Source organism: Moschus berezovskii, chromosome 1, assembly GCF_049115385.1.
Source record: "Moschus berezovskii isolate FMDL1 chromosome 1, NW_MosBer_1.0, whole genome shotgun sequence".
Lineage (NCBI taxonomy): Eukaryota > Metazoa > Chordata > Mammalia > Artiodactyla > Moschidae > Moschus > Moschus berezovskii.
This window is the reverse complement of record NC_142460.1, coordinates 25,494,748-25,511,460: the sequence shown is the minus strand read 5'-3', so window position 1 is coordinate 25,511,460 and position 16,713 is coordinate 25,494,748. Positions and strand designations below refer to the sequence as shown.

General features: G+C 38.4%; 1 protein-coding gene across 1 annotated transcript in view; it reads right to left on the bottom strand.

The window, feature by feature from the left end:
* Positions 1 to 488: 488 nt before the first annotated feature.
* Positions 489 to 16,713, bottom strand: part of LTN1 (listerin E3 ubiquitin protein ligase 1) — a 58,493-nt gene continuing 42,268 nt past the window's right edge. Inside the window, exons 25-30 of the mRNA XM_055421693.2 lie at positions 13,821 to 14,007; positions 9,516 to 9,687; positions 8,225 to 8,445; positions 6,504 to 6,698; positions 3,765 to 3,932; positions 489 to 2,872 (exon numbers count right to left, since the gene is read on the bottom strand). Of these exons, the coding sequence (XP_055277668.2) occupies positions 2,810 to 2,872; positions 3,765 to 3,932; positions 6,504 to 6,698; positions 8,225 to 8,445; positions 9,516 to 9,687; positions 13,821 to 14,007 (1,006 nt within the window). The 3' untranslated portion in view covers positions 489 to 2,809. The remainder of the gene's footprint in view (positions 2,873 to 3,764; positions 3,933 to 6,503; positions 6,699 to 8,224; positions 8,446 to 9,515; positions 9,688 to 13,820; positions 14,008 to 16,713) is intronic.

Below are 16,713 nucleotides of genomic sequence, written 5' to 3'. Positions count from 1 at the left end.
CTTGTACTGCCATTGAGAGCATGAGCCTACACGCCTCTTTGGAGAGCAATCTGTCAACATGTGAAAGTCAGACACAACTTAGAGACTCAACAACAGTCACAGAGCACATATCTAAAATCAGAGTATCTATGACGTGAAATTCCATTTGGGGGCGTGTGCTCAGAATCCCTCGTACGCTTCATCTGCGTAAGACCATATTGTTAAGAATGTACACTGGCGGCGCTGTTCAAACTGGTAAAGAGCAACAACTGCAATGACCATTGGTGAGGGAAATGATAAGCAAACTGATATAATGATACAAAACAGCAGCAACGTTGAACGAAAAAGGAAACTACCAAAGAACACATCACAAAATTTTGAAAAACCGCTGTATTATTTATGGACACAAACATGTGTGGTAAAACATAAAATCTTAAGCAGGAAGGAGTCATACCAACTTCAGGAGGGTGGGTGAGCTCCAATGAGGGAAGGAGGAGATGGTCTCAGGGAAGAGTACAAAAGAGTAACATTTTATTTCTTTAAAAATCAGAAGCAAATATGGCAAAATAGTTTATGAAGAGTACAAGGGCATTTATATTATTATCATTGTTATGTATATTTGAAATATTTTGCAATTAAAAAGAATTTTAATGGGCACATATGGTATAACAATCAAATAATTATTCACACCACACAAACTCAAGTAATGACATTGCTTTAAGCCACAGAAACTTATATACATACATTACAGCATGTGATAAATAAGAGTTAAAAATAAGTTCTAAAATTTGCAATTTACATCAGAGCTTTAAATTAACAATTTTGCTAATGCGCTCTGAATCTCATGCAATTTTAAAATGTCCTTAATGCTAGAATTTTAAGGGATGCTCTCAAGTTGTCAAAGCTATATAAACAAACTTTAATCATAATGTGATATTCTGAATTTCAGTTTTATTTTGGAAAGCTTCTTTAGTGTATAAACAATAACAAGCTTTACATTTGTATTTACAAGTCTCAAAGAAATGTGCCAAGAGTCCTAAGTATGACAAGTAGGCATCTCACTTAATTATACTGTTTCACTGGAAAACCTGATGCCCTGAAGAATAATGTGGGAAAACAATGCTCCATTATTCCCTTCTCTTTCTACTTGGGGTCTGGGTCAGAAGTCAAGATGTACCAATACTGGAAAAGTTATAAACAAAGCCTTACTATAAAACAATTTTAAAGGAAAAGTGTGTAATTTTCACAGAGGAGTAACACAATCTTTTGGGTTTACTATGTCAGAGAGAGACACAGGAAAAAGTGAGAATATTTTAAGACAGGAGTTAAGAAGAGGTAGTAGAATTTTGCAATCTGTATTCCTTGAGCCTAAGGCTATAAGGTAATAAATACTACAGAGAAAATTTTAGGAGACAGATAAAACTGGGCAGTACACTGCATCTACAATACAACTCAAGATCTTTAACTCACACGGAATAGTTCAGTCTCCACTACAATGCTCTGACCACATTCATACTATTTCAATAATAACCATTTTACCCAGTTGATAGTAAGCAGTAATTTTATTTAACACGAGTTGCTTTTTGCCAATTAAACATTTGCAACAGAGATGATTAGCTGTGTTCACGTAAACTTGCTATGAGATAGGCTAATTATTTCCCATGTGATGGAAGACTGAAATAAAATTATCTCAAGTTCCAAACTTTCACACTTTTATATTTTGGGCACAGTTTTTAAGGGCAATAATGCTGTAGCAAAACGCAGGTCTTCACCTACCCCGTTTCAGCCTATTATACTGAATTATACTTAGTATTAAAATGTCTAACTCACACTTATGAAGGCTAGAAAAAATTAGCTCCCCTCAACTCTCTAATTTAGTGTAATTCTGACCAGTAAGAATAGCAAAATTTGCTTACAAAATTTAAAGCCTCCTACAATATTTTTATATTATTTGCTTTTTCCACCACTCTTAAGTTTCAGAAATAACTCACTATTTCTTAGCTCTTGACAGAGGAATAGCAATCACTCTGCTTCATGAATAAAATAAGGTGACTTCTGTTTCTCTCAAATTCTCACCCTCCGGAGACTCACTGCAACTGAGTAATAAATTCACTGACACGTCTGCAATCCAAATTTCACTAGCACAAGGAAATTCTCTTACAGTAAAAAGGTCAGTGTTCTGAATTTAATTTTCTGAACTTCAAAACCCTTAATAAATGGAGGCACCTTAAAGTTCAGTTTATACTCTTTTACATAGGCTTTCAGAGCATGCTTTAAATAGCTTAAGATAAGCTATATTAATAGCTTAATGTCATTTTATCATTAAAATAATCTACAAATATCAGTATACTAATTAATTTTGTTGTTGTAACTAATAAATAAGTCTCAAAATATCTGTGGATGTAAATCAACCCTCTCAATTCATTTACCTCACTCGGACTGTTCTCAACATAGATAAACTAACTGAATGAGTTTATCAGTATAATACACTTGTGCAATGCTTTCATCAATTCCAACTCTGTACTTTAGGGTTTTTCCTTATTTACTTTTAAATGTACAAGGCGATTAAACTATTAATATAAATATTTTTCTCTCCAACATGTAATATTTTTATGTAAAAGAAAAGGTTTCCAAACATTTACAAAGTAATCTAAAGATAAGTAAACCTGATATTAGGATCATGACATGAACCAAAATAATTTTCCAGAGAAGGCCCTATTTGAAAGTAATGCTCAGTGGCCTCCTCACATCAGCACTTCAAGATGAATCCAAATCCACTGCCTTTGCTTGAATTACTTCCGGGATCAATTCCAATGAGGGGAAAAAAATCTCAGAAAAAGGTCTCGCGACAGAGTGGACAAGTGGATTTGTTGCTAGATGTAAACCATTTGTACTGAAAAAGAAAAGTCTAAGTGTTAAAAACTTTTTACACTGTCATTTTACATATACGTCTAAAGTAACAACTTTTATATAAAAATGTATTAATTACACAAAATGGAAATTAAAGCGAACATTTCTTATCAAACTGGCCAACTTGAAAAGACAATATTATCTATTTTTTAAAATAAAACAAGATGAATACAGCAATCCTTTACTGAACAATGATGCTCAGTTTTACATATTCCATTCAAATAGTGCCAGGTTTTACATAAATCATCTTCTTTTAATCCTTTCAACAACCTTTAGAAAGGTATTATTATCTCCATTTTACAGATGAGAAAACTGGAACTCAGGTCAGCAAGTTGGTGCTTTGCAGACTAAAGTAACTTTAAAATGATTAAAGTGAGAAAAGGGAGACTACTGCAATGTCTGTTCTTTACATTCGTGTCCAATCAGCACGGCTCAGTACCCCTTCCAAAGGCCAGTGGTTCTCCAAGCTCGGGCTCATGCGCACAGACATGGAGGTGTATAAAGAGACCTGCTGTGACGGAACTGAACACAGTGAGACTGTCTTTATCGTGTCTGAAAAGAGCAAGAAGCTCTGATGCCAGACGGCTCAGTTCCAATCTGTTCAGTCTCCTTTACGGTATTAATCTTACAAAACCATCCATTCTTTAAGTGCTGAGAGCTGTTTTAGAAACTTCCACTTAATAAAGTGCTTTGATGCCACCAATCTCAGTAAATTACTAATTTTCTTTTACAGATTTTGAAAAATAATTTTTAATATGTCTCCCATTAACCACAATTAAGAGTTTAACATCCACAGTTTTCCAAGGTTAGACATCATCCATATATAATATTAATATATGTAAGATATAAATAAGCTAGTTTCTCTTTAGACTTACCAAACAAGCTGAATGGAACTTTTTTTTGCATGTTCTACAGGCTTTTTTGGGAAGAGAATAGTTGAAACCGTGAATGACTGAGAAACAAATCATGCAATCTTCAACACCCTCAAAACGTTTGTCTACATTATTTTTCCATAATGCTAAGCCTTCCATGATACTTCCATTCTGTTAACAAGGAAAAAAAAAAGTTAACACACACTTTAAATCACCAATATTATCTTTATTCAATTTCACAAATTTTAAAATTGTATTATAATCTGGAGAGAAGAGAATCGGCTTGGCTATAGTCACAATTCTAAGTTTTATGAATACTGGTTTTCAAAATGACCTCCTACATTTTAGGAACCAGGTATGTTTCTTCATTAAATGTTGACTCAAAAGAAAGGCTTCTGACCCAATTTTCAATTTTTATACTCCTAGCTTGTTATTTGATGAAACTTCTTAAATAATTAAGTTGTTTGGATCAGTTCTCCTAACTTTTAACTAAAAATGATGAAATTAACTATCTCACCTACTCAAATGCTGATTTGTTCCAGCTCTACAATACTAGTGAATAGACTTGTTTTAAAATACTTTTCCTCTACTGTAGAGTGCCTAAGAAGCATCACCAGGTGCAAACAAAACTAGAGAAGACTTAGCAATTTGTTTAAAATGCAAAAAGGTCTTTGAAAGTACTGAGATTTCTCTAACCATGGGAGGAGAGGTGAAGTGTTAAAGTACAAGTAGCTCAAAGACATTCAGCAGTCCCGAGACTTACAAAAAAATTCCCCTCTCAAACTTTAATACCAGGTATTGTTCAGGCTTCAGTAATACGTGAACCGTGAGCTTCAAACTGGTTTTAGAAAAGGCAGAGGAACCAAAGATCAAATTGCTAACATACGCTGGATCATGGAAAAAGTAAGAGAATTCCAGGAAATCATCTACTTCTGCTTTATTGACTATGCCAAAGCCTTTGACTGTGTGGATCACAACGAACTGTGGAAAATTCTGAAAAAGATGGGAATACCAGACCACCTGACCTGCCTCCTTAGAAACCTGTATGCTGGTCAGGAAGCAACAGTTAGAACTGGACATGGAACAACAGACTGGTTCCAAATAGGAAAAGGAGTACGTCAAGGCTGTATATTGTCACCCTGCTTATTTAACTTATATGCAGAGTACATCATGAGGAACGCTGGGCTGGAAGAAGCACAAGCTGGAATCAAGATTGCCGGGAGAAATATCAATAACCTCAGATATGCAGATGACACCACCCTTATGGCAGAAAGGGAAGAGGAACTAAAAAGCCTCCTGATGAAAGTGAAAGAGGAGAGTGAAAAAATTGGCTTAAAGCTGAACATTCAGAAAACTAAGATCATGGCATCTGGTCCCATCACTTCATGGGAAATAGATGGGGAAACAGTGGAAACAGTGGCAGACTTTATTTTTTTGGGCTCCAAAATCACTGCAGATGGTGACTGCAGCCATGAAATTAAAAGACTCTTACTCCTTGGAAGGAAAGTTATGACCAACCTAGACAGCATATTAAAAAGCAGAGTCATTACTTTGCCAACAAAGGTCTGTCTAGCCAAGGCTATGGTTTTTCCACTAGTCATGTATGGATGTGAGAGTTGGATTATAAAGAAAGCTGATTGCCGAAGAATTGATACTTTTGAACTGTGGTGTTGGAGAAGACTCTTGAGAGTCCCTTGGACTGCAAGGAGATCCAACCAGTCCATCCTAAAGGAGATCAGTCCTGGGTGTTCATTGGAAGGACTGATGCTGAGGCTGAAACTCCAATGCTTTGGCCACCTCATGCGAAGAGTTGACTCACTGGAAAAGACCCTGATGCTGGGAGGGATTGGGGGCAGGAGGAGAAGGGGATGACAGAGGATGAGATGGCTGGATGGCATTACTGACTCAACGGACATGAATTTGAGTAAACTCCGGGAGTTGGTGATGGACAGGGAGGCCTTGGCGTGCTGCAATTCACGGGGTCACGACTGAGCGACTGAAGTGAACTGAACTGATTGTTCTATAAAATCCACAGGGTCAATGAAGAAGAGTCGATTATTTTCAAACACCAGGGGGAAACGCCATAGAGCCTTGAAAATTAAAATAAGCGTGGTGGGGTCAAATCATTTAGACATGTATCTGCTTCAGTTTCTGTTCAGTTGCTCAGTCGTGTCTGACTCTTTACGACCCCACGGACTGCAGCATGCCAGGCTTCCCTGTCCATCACCAATTCCCGGAGCTTGCTCAAACTCATGTCCATCGAGTTTGTGATGCCATCCAACCATCTCATCCTTTGTCATCCCCTTCTCCTCTTGCCTTCAGTCTTTCCCAGCATCAGGGTTTTTGCCAATGAGTCAGTTCTTCACATCAGGTGGCCAAAGTATTGGAGTGTCAGCTTCAGCATCAGTTCTTCCAATGAATATTCAGGACTGATTTCCTTTAGGACTGACTGGTTTGATCTTCTTGCAGTCCAAGGGAGTCTCAAGAGTCTTCTCCAAGACCACAATTCAAAAGCATCAATTTTTCAGTTCTCAACCTTTCTTTTTGGTCCAACTCTCACATCCATAATGACTACTGGAAAAACCATAGCTTTGACTATATGGACCTTTGTCAGATTCAACAAAATACAGTATCCATTTCTACTTAAGCAGAAGAGAGAAAGTTTTATTGCCCTTTCACACAGTAAAGCAGCCACCTCTCTCTAGTTCAGAAAGCCTAACAAGCATTTACATGGACACTTACTTGATGGGTGAGGTAAGTGCTTAGCTGAAGCATCCAGTTTCGCCACTGCTGCACGGCCACTCCAACTCTTTTCCCACTTTCCACTGTTATTGAGCCCAATGGATAATTTGATGGCAGCTGTATTATAAGTTCAATCACTATATCCTCAATACTGTAAGTGGCCATGACTTCTCGAGTAGTAGCTCGAGCTTTAACCTGCAACATATGAAGGGTAATTTTTTTTTTGGCCAATTTTCTTTTCTTTCCTTTTATTCAAAAACCATCTTGACAGGTTGACAGCAGCCAGTCCTCATTCAGACAAAACACGGGTAAACATAGTTACTTATCTAATGTGAGATATTTAATAAATAGGTTCAAATACCTGACATGTTTCATAGTGATATTATGACAAAGACGTTTTAAAAAGAAATGCACTGAAAAAGTATGTTTTTATTATACTAGGCTTGTCATATAGTAGTTTTTGAATAGACCAGTATACAATGGGTTGTTATCCCTTCTCTTCTGAAATCAGTGTATCAAATATCACTTTCTATTTAGATGTCTTTCAAGTCTTTCCCTACCACAGAACTCCCCTGAGCTTTAGAACCAACCATCAACTGCCTGAATATTTATATCTAATCTTGACTTTCTTACTAGCACTGCAAACTCAACACAGAATACAAGTCACTATCCTTTAAAAATTTATTCTTCTGACTTTCGTATTCTATGCTAAAAAGGGTAGCATCATCTTAAATTTCTCTTCTAGACATTAATTAGCTGTAAGTTTGGTTAAATCAGCACAGAATTTCTCACGTCCCTCCCCTTTTAAGGACTAGTCTCACTGATACTGTTCCCGTAGGCCCTCCTCATAATGTCTACACATTACGCGTCTCCCTAACTACTCACGTGAACCCATGCCCCACACCAACAGCCCATGCTGTAAGACTTCAGTCAGAGCAATCTCACTGCTTTAACTCTAACACCGTCACTGCCTCAGAAGAAAAAATTCAGTGGCTACACAGCACTGAATATTTTAGACTGTTAGTTGGTGCCTTTTCCAGTATGGACTCAATTCATCACAGAAGCAGTCTGTTCTCTATTTACCTTCATGAAAACTACTCTATATGAATACTGGGCTACTCTATTTCTTAAGAAATCACAGAAATAATTAATACATTCTCATCTTCAAACTTTTTGCTTTTGCTGTGCTATTTTCTCTATATTAAATGCTTTAACCCATAGCAGCATCCTGCAAACCTCAAAATAAACTCCCCCATCAAGTCTTACCTAGCCCCCTAAGCCGGATGAACTTTTCCCATCCTGACTGCAGAACACTCTGCTTCTTAATGTGCCACTTTTCAGTCTCCAATGCAAAATACATTACCAATATCACCCTCTTTCCTTTATCAGACTGTATGTTATTACATGACAGGAATGTGACCCTTCTAAACTATTCTGCAGGTGACTGGCACAAAGCACCTGGCATCTATAGGTATTCCGATATATATTTTGAATTAACTAATGAACGTCCAAAAACTATTTAGCATAGGTAAATGAAATTATAACATCACTTCAATCGATGCATTAATTTGAGATCTGATGTCCAAGAATCAGAAAATAAAGTAGACAATTTCTGTAATTTCTGAACCAAGAGCTACAACTGTGATCATGCTCAATACAACAGATAGGCATAACCAATACTGAGACAACTTTTCTAGAAAAAAAGTCAAGATAATACTAACCGTCATGCCATTAAACAGCTGTGTACTTGTTTGCACAGAAGATATTTCTTGAAAAGAAAGAACACTGCTAACATACTTGCTGGTAAATCTATCTACGATATTGAAAACACGCTTCTCACTACTGTTCCACCACAGCCTAACCATGGCTGGCAAGTCCTTTAATGTCATGTGATAGACTGAACAAGCCAAGTGTGGAATATGGTAGGGAAGAGCTGAGGTATCTGAGGAAAAAACAAATTCTTAGTTAGTAACATGTATCTCTTACACAGAACAGACTAATATTAGTACTTTCCTTGGAAAATCAGTTTCAACTCCTTAACACTAGCACTAGAGCTCATAAAACAAACATACCAAGGAAACCAGAACTCTGTAGAATGTTGGCTTTTTCTCCCACATTCAAAATGAACAATTAGAATGGTAGAAAGATCCTGAAGGATACTGAAAAATCTGCCCCCAAATAGCACTATTTTGCAGGGAAGATCACAAATAAAATGAAGCACACACACTTCAAAGAGGAGGAAAAATTAAAGATTCTTTTTCTTGTGAAAGTGAAGTCGCTCAGTCATGTCTGACTCTTTGCGACCACATGCACTGTAGCCCACCAGGCTCCTCCATCCATGGGATTTCCCAGGCAAGAACACTGGAGTGGGCAGCCTTTCCCTTCTCCAGGGGATCTTCCCAACCCAGGGATCGAACCCAGGTCTCCTGCATTGCAGGCAAATGCTTTACCATCTGAGCCACCAGGGAAGCCCTAAGTTATGAAAAAAAATTTGGCCTCCTTTACTTTCCCCAGAGCTCAGATGTGTTACACAGAAGTTCTAGAGTCCCACCGTAACACTCACAAGACTAAGTTCCAGCCTCAGATCTCCAAGGCATTTAAAACAATTCCTATTCTCAGGAAATCCTTTTTAACACTGAGGCATAGCTAGATGCATGCATGTCTACCTCTTCAGCTAAAACGTGAGCTCCCGGAGTGAAAAAATAATAAATTTTACTCGTCTTTGTTTCTCCAACAGAAGACCATTCACAGGCCTACAAAACATTATTGTTTACAGAGTAAAAGATAACAGTAATCAAGGAACTAAGCTTCAAAAATGAATTAAATTCCTAAGAACTTTAACCATAAGATCTAATTATTTATTCTATGTAAAGAAACAGGGAAAATCTGGCACTTCAACAATGTCATAGAGGGGACCCACGTTTGGGGTTACTCTCCACATCCTCATGGTAAAGAGTCATACAACCTGACTTGAGCCTCATCCCCAGAAATACACACACACATCATACTGACCTCTAATACCCAACTGGAGCTCTTCCGTAAAGAAAGTTCGAGGGTCCTTATTGGAGAGCTCAACAGCTGTCTCTGCAAAGGCTGGATTTTCTGGCATAAGTCTGAACAGGTGATAAAGCAATTTATTCAAACTTTTTGTTTTTCGAAGGTGCATTGAATACAGAGCTCGAAGCTGGTGGAAACGAGAGAATTTTTGTTAGTAAACCCGATTAAATAGGACATTCAGCAGATTTGGAACGAATTAAAGTATAAACAGATTGGGACTTCCCTGGGGGTGGTCCAGCGGCTGAGATTCCGTCCTCCCTATGCAGGGGGCCCAGGTGCAATCCCACACGCTGCAACTAAGATCCAGCACAGCCAAATAAATCAATAAATATTTTAAAAATATATAACCTATATAAACAGTACGGCGTATATGTGTGTGTGTGTGTGTGTACATACATAGCACAAGAACACAATGAGAAAAGGCATTTATCTGAAAGCTGAGAATGGCATGGAAGAGTCCGACAAAACACACCACAGAGTGACTTTCCAACTGGGCCAACTGAGGACACTGTTCCCCGTCTCATGCACCAGCAGAAGGTTTCACTATCCCTTCATTATTAGACACACGCCTCTAACAGCTTTCTCCAACTGTCTCCTGGTGATAAGTTCACCTCCACTTGGGAGTATGAGCTGAGAAGAATCTATCTGCCATTGCCCACAGAAGCTTCACTCATTCTCCTCCCAAATCTTCCACACCACAATCTCTAACCTTTCAAAATTCTGCTCAAAACTAATCCCACCCTCACCCTATACCAAACATTCCAGCATCCCTTTATGACAGCACAATCTGGTAGCTCAAAATGTTTTGGAGTTATTTTATAAATCAAGAAATTTCACATAATAATATGGCTTTTTTCCCCCCTGATTTCTTTCTGAAGAACAGGAAAAATCTGGCACCACTGGGTATACTACAGGTACCTACATGAGACATGTGCTTTTGAAACTCATCCCTCAATAATGTAGTTTTCATTTGTTCACAGTTACCTTGCAGTTCTTTGGTATTTGTACCTGTTTTAACATTACTTGCTCCACTATGCCATATTGTCTCCTCACAGGACACAGACACCATTTTCTGGACACAATGAACGCTCAAATACAAAGATCAAGCCATAGGATTTGGCATTTGGGATTCTTAAAAAGTCGACCAAAAGACCTTTACCATGAAGAAATCTGGAGGACACGACCTTTACCAAGTAAACAAACTTAACACCAATAAGAGGACACAGGTTATTTTGTGCTCCTAAGGTGACAGGGAGAACACAGCACCGCCGTGCAATAAATCCTCTTGCTGAAAAAAACCAGAACATAACCACGAGGAGACGACCAGACAAATCCCAACTGGAAGAGAGTTCACAAAGTAACTGACTTGGGGAATGACAGGAAAGAAAAGTAGAGGAATTATAAGTTAAGAAATATGATAGACAAATACAAACATAATCTTTGACTGAATCCTCAATAGAAAAGGAAATAAAACTATAAAGGACATTCCTGGGAAAACTGGGAAATTTTTATTTTTTGAGGGGGCAAATTTTAAATACAAATTAGATAATATTATTGCATGAAAATTAAATTTGAGTGTAATATCTGTATTACACTTATGATGAAACATGTTCTCTTAGGAGCTTATGTGTATGTACATGTGCTCGGTTCTGTCCGACTCTTTGTGACCCCATGGACTGTAGCTGGCCAGGCTCCACTGTCCATGGGATTTCCCAGGTAAGAATAGTGGAATGGGCTGCCATTTCCTACTCCAGTAGATCTTCCCAACTGAGGGATCAAACCTGAGTCTCTTGTGTCTCCTGTGTTGGCAGGCAAATTATTTACCACTGCACCATCTGGGAAGGCCATTTCTAGGATATACATGTTTAAACACTTTTGGCAAAGCATCATGATGTCTGCTGTCTACTATCTCTGTAAATCTGAATATTTTTCAAAATAAAAAGTTGGAAGGAAATTAGAATTTTTTAAAAAATTTATTGCATATATCAATGGGCTTTTAAAAAACACATGTCTACTAGCCAGCAGTCCCATTCATGGACACAAGAGAAATGAAAATAAACGTACATGCAAAAACTAAGGCATAAACCTTCATAGCCGCTTTATTCACAATAGGCAAAAAGTGGAAACAACCTAAACGCCCATTGGATAACTGGTTAAGCAAAATGTGCTATAGTCATACAATGAACTATTTTTCAGACACAAAAAACGATGCCATACTAACACACGCTACATTATGAATGAACCTTGAAACCATCGTGCTGTAAGAAATAAGCCAGACACAAAAGACCATATATGTAAAAAGTCCACAGTACGCAAATCATAGAGACAGAAAATCAACCAGTGGTTGCCAGTGGCCAGGGGGTTTGAAAGGGAAAGGGACGGCAGGTGGGTAAGGGTGTTTTTCTGGGGAGCAGGAGCGGGGGCGCTTAGGAGGGGGGCTGGGTGTTGATGTGTGTGGATACTGAAAATGTTCTAAAATTAGATGGTAGTGATGGTGTACAATTCTGTAAATACACTAGAAACACCAAACTGTACTCTTTATCTTTTTTTTTGGCCACACTGGGATCTGAAGCTCCCTGACCAGGGATCAAACCTGCGCCTCCTGCAGTAGAGGCATGGAACCTTAACCACTGGATCACCAGAGTAGTCCCCAAAACTGTATCCTTTAAATAAGCAAATTTGATGATATGTGAAATACATCTCAGCAAAACTAAAAGACACACACACACACACACACTTGTTCCCAATTTAATTTAATTCACTAATTCTTTTGAAAAGAATGTTAAAAACAACCCAGATTTATTTATTTAAGGACCAAAAATTTATTTTAAAAAGTCTGTTCTAGAATTCTTCTAATTACTGTTATTTACTGAGTTATGATGGTTTACTTGTTGACAGCTCAGTTCAACTTCTAGGCTCAATAAATGCTGATCTAATTCTTTGTGCCCCTCCCCCACCCTGGTTTAATGAAAAAGATGATGTATTCATAATTTCTGCACATAAGAATTATATATAATTATTCTTAATTTCTGAGTATAAGATAACAAGAACAAAATTCTTAGATATAAGGCCTCAATATGCTGCAATCTTTTAGAGATCAACAATATTCTAAGAAACAAATGCAGAAGCCTAACAAGTAGTTCTTGAAATTCCTTATCAGTGAATTAAGACAAGCTCAAATCACAAAACTAAGTGGTAAGACTGAAAAGAAATAAAACAATCTGAACATCTAGATCAGTGTTGCCTCTGTGATAAACAAATGCAAAAATGTTTATGTTGATATATTTGTACCAAGAAATAGATTATTGAGCTTCCCTGGTGGCTCCAGGGTAAAGAACCTGCCTGCCATTGCAGGATACATGGGTTTGATCCCCAGTCTGGAAAGATCTCCTGGAGAAGGAAAGCGCAACCCACTCCAGTATTCTTGCCTGAGAATCCCATGGGCTACAGTCCATGGGGTCGCAAAGAGTCAGGACTAAGTGACTAAACAACAACATGGGTTATTAGCAACAATGTAAGTTATAACTTAAGGATTCTGAAAAATCACACTGAAAATGAATGCCATGATATTTAGTCACACTTTAAATATGTAGTGATTTAAGTCTTATTGTATTAACCTGACAAAGAAGTGACCTATTAAACTGATTCAATGTTTGAAACTTTTTTAAAAGCAGGCATCTGTCTAAAAGAATTTTTTAAACTGGAGCAGAGCTTTCCAGCTTCCTTCTTAAACTTGAGGCAACAGAGACATCTAGTGGCTGCTAAAATAATTTGGGCAAAATAATTACTATCGGATATTTTCATTCTTTAGTGATAGATAACAGCTTGAATTACATGTGGTAATATTTCATAGATCTTTCTCTAAACACTGATTTTCAAATAAGGTGAATCTCCATTGATATTCCCACAAGAGTCAGAAGTTGACCAATGGGAAAAAGAAAATAGCAAGATCTAGTTCTTTAGAAACTGTTACTATGATAGCACAAAAGTAAATTATAGAAACCTGATTTCCTGCAATAAACAGACTTGGTGGATACATTCAGTTAGAAAAAAATGGATCCAAGCATGAAACTGTGGGAGGGTGACAAAGTAGAGACAGAAATAAATTTAGCAGAATGTCTGTAATGAGCCAGATAAGATTAGATCAAAATGTGAAGCATTTCCTCATTTTTCTCCAAAAGGAGGGGAAGGAAAGGGTTTAAGATAGTAAGAGAAATACATATAGGACAGAACTGCCAAAAGTTGTCTCATTTTATTTACCTGAGATGAAGCAGCTTTGAAGAAAGTAAGTATTAGTTTCCAAGTGAGGAGGTAGCCCAGAACATAACAGAAGTCTTCACTCAGTGGCTTGATAGTAACGATCTGCCCAACAGGAATACATCCCAAAACATTTTCTAGTAAGTCCTCTAGAGTGCTAAGGAGAGACATCAGTGCAGCCGGTGGCGACCTAAGAATCAATGATTAGACACCACAATTTTCTTCATTACTGTCTCTTAACAAACTGACAGCAGGCATAAATTTGAAGCATTTTAGAAAAATCTTCCTCTTCCTCTATTTTCCAAAAACCATTTTAAAAGTTCCCCTTTATAGGTTCAATTTTGACCTCTAATTTTGTATAAAGGCAATTATAGAATCAGAAAGGCATAAAGTGATATAGAAGGATATACATATATTTTCATATTTATAAATATGTAAGATATGCTATAAAATTTACTCTAGAAGTTAGTACTTAAAGGAAAAACTCTTTTCAGTTCAGTGCAGTCGCTCAGTCATGTCCAACTCTTTGTGACCCCATGGAGCATGGCACAACAGGCCTCCCTGTCCATCACCAACTCCCAGAGTTTACCCAAACTCATGTCCATTGAGTCAGTGATGCCATCCAACCACCTCATCCTCTGTCATCCCCTTCTCCTGCCCTCAATCTTTCCCAGCATCAGGATCTTTTCAAATGAGTCAGCTCTTCACATCAGGTGGCCAAAGTATTGGAGTTTCAGCTTCAACATCAGTCCCTCCCATGAACATTCAGGACTGATCTCCTTTAGAATGGACTGGTTGGATTTCCTTGCAGTCCAAGGGACTCTCAAGAGTCTTCTCCAACACCACAGTTCAAAAGCATCAATTCTTTGGTGCTCAGCCTTCTTTATAGTCCAACTCTCACATCCATACATGACTACTGGGAAAATCATAGCCTTGACCAGACAGACCTTTGTTGGCAAAGTAATGTCTGCTTTTTAATATGCTGTCTAGGTTGGTCATAACTTTCCTTCCAAGCAGTAAGAGTCTTTTAATTTCATGGCTGCAGTCACCATCTACAGTGATTTTGGAGCCCAAAAAAATAAAGTCAGCCACTGTATCCACTGTTTCCCCATCTATTTGCCATGAAGGGATGGGACCAGACGCCATGATCTTAGTTTTCTGAACATTGAGCTTCAAGCCAACTTTTTCACTCTCCTCTTTCACTTTCATCAAGAGGCTCTTTAGTTCTTCTTCACTTTCTGCCATAAGGGTGGTGTCATCTGCATATCTGAGGTTATTGATATTTCTCCCAGCAATCTTGATTCCAGCTTGTGCTTCTTCCAGTACAGCGTTCCTCATGATGTACTCTGCATATAAGTTAAATAAGCAGGGTGACAATATACAGACTTGATGTACTCCTTTTCCTATTTGGAACCAGTCTGTAGTTCCATGTCCAGTTCTAACTGCTGCTTCCTGACCTGCACACAGATTTCTCAAGAGACAGGTCAGGTGGTCTGGTATTCCCATCTCTTTCAGAATGTTCCACAGTTTATTGTGATCCACACAGTCAAAGGCTTTGGCATAGTCAATAAAGCAGAAATAGATATTTTTCTGGAACTCTCTTGCCTTTTCGATGATCCAGCAGAAAACATATATTTCAAACTTTTGTTTCATAGATGAAAAAAAAATCATACACCCAGAGAGGCTAACTGATTAGTCTGAAGTCCCTGGCTAGCCAGGAGAACAATTAGGGCTAACAAATCCTATCAGGTCCTTTATCAATCAACGAAGGGTTAGAAGATCATTAGACTGTATTGTCTTTTCAATACAGTTAAAGGAATGTTAAAGGAAATTTAACATTCATATTAACTCATGGCAACGTAAGGGAATTTTCTTCTTCATGGAAGCAGTGTACTTATTAACACTTTTAGACAAGTTTGTAAGAGTCTCAGAAGGGAAATACTTGTGTGTGTTGTTGTTGTTCAGTTGCCAAGTCATGTCTGACCCTGTGACCCCATGAACTGCAGCACACGAGGCTTCCCTGTCCCTCATCACCTCCTGGAGTTTGTCCAAGTTCATGTCAACTGAATCAGTGATGCTGTCCAACCATCTCATCCTCTGTCACCCTCTTCTCTTGCCTTCAATCTTACCTAGCATCAGGGTCTTTTCCAAAGACTTTTGTGTATCTCCAGTCAAATTCTCTATGACATTCTGACTTCAGTCTCTTATTCACCTCCGTGGTCTTTCCTTCCTTGTGGTTCCTACTACTAGCCCATAAGTAAAAGTTCTCTTCAAGCTTCTGCCCTTAAGTTTTTACCTTCAGCACCATCAACTCAGGTACCAACCGTTCTCCATTCCATACCAACCATCAGCAGATTTTACAAAGAACAACTCTCCACTTTACACACTGACCTCCATGCACTTTGGAACTTCTGGAATGGCCTCCAGCTCTGCTTGCTACGTGTACAGTTTATGCTCCAGACTTTTGCCAGAATCAGCTGATGGATCCCATCTTTTACCAAACGATGCCCCGATCTCTAGACAATGTCATTCTGAAGGCCCTTCATTACCCTCCAGTTTCACCTTTCACCCTAGGCTCCCTGCCTACTCCGCACATACTCATTTATTTGGCTGCCCTGGGTCTCAGTGGCGGCACGTGGAAACGTCACTGCATCGGATGCGTCGTTCACTGTGGCACAGGGACTCTCTAGTTGTGGCACGTGGGCTCAGTTGTTTCAGCACGTAGGTTTAGTTGCTCCCCACAATGTGGGATCTTAGTTCCCAAACCAGGGATCAAACTCATGTCTCCTGCATTGCAAGGCAGATTCTTAACCACTGGATCGCCAGGCGAGTCCCTCATTTATTCTTCTACTCAACAAATGAGGATTATTCATAACTATTTAAGGCCAACAACTGG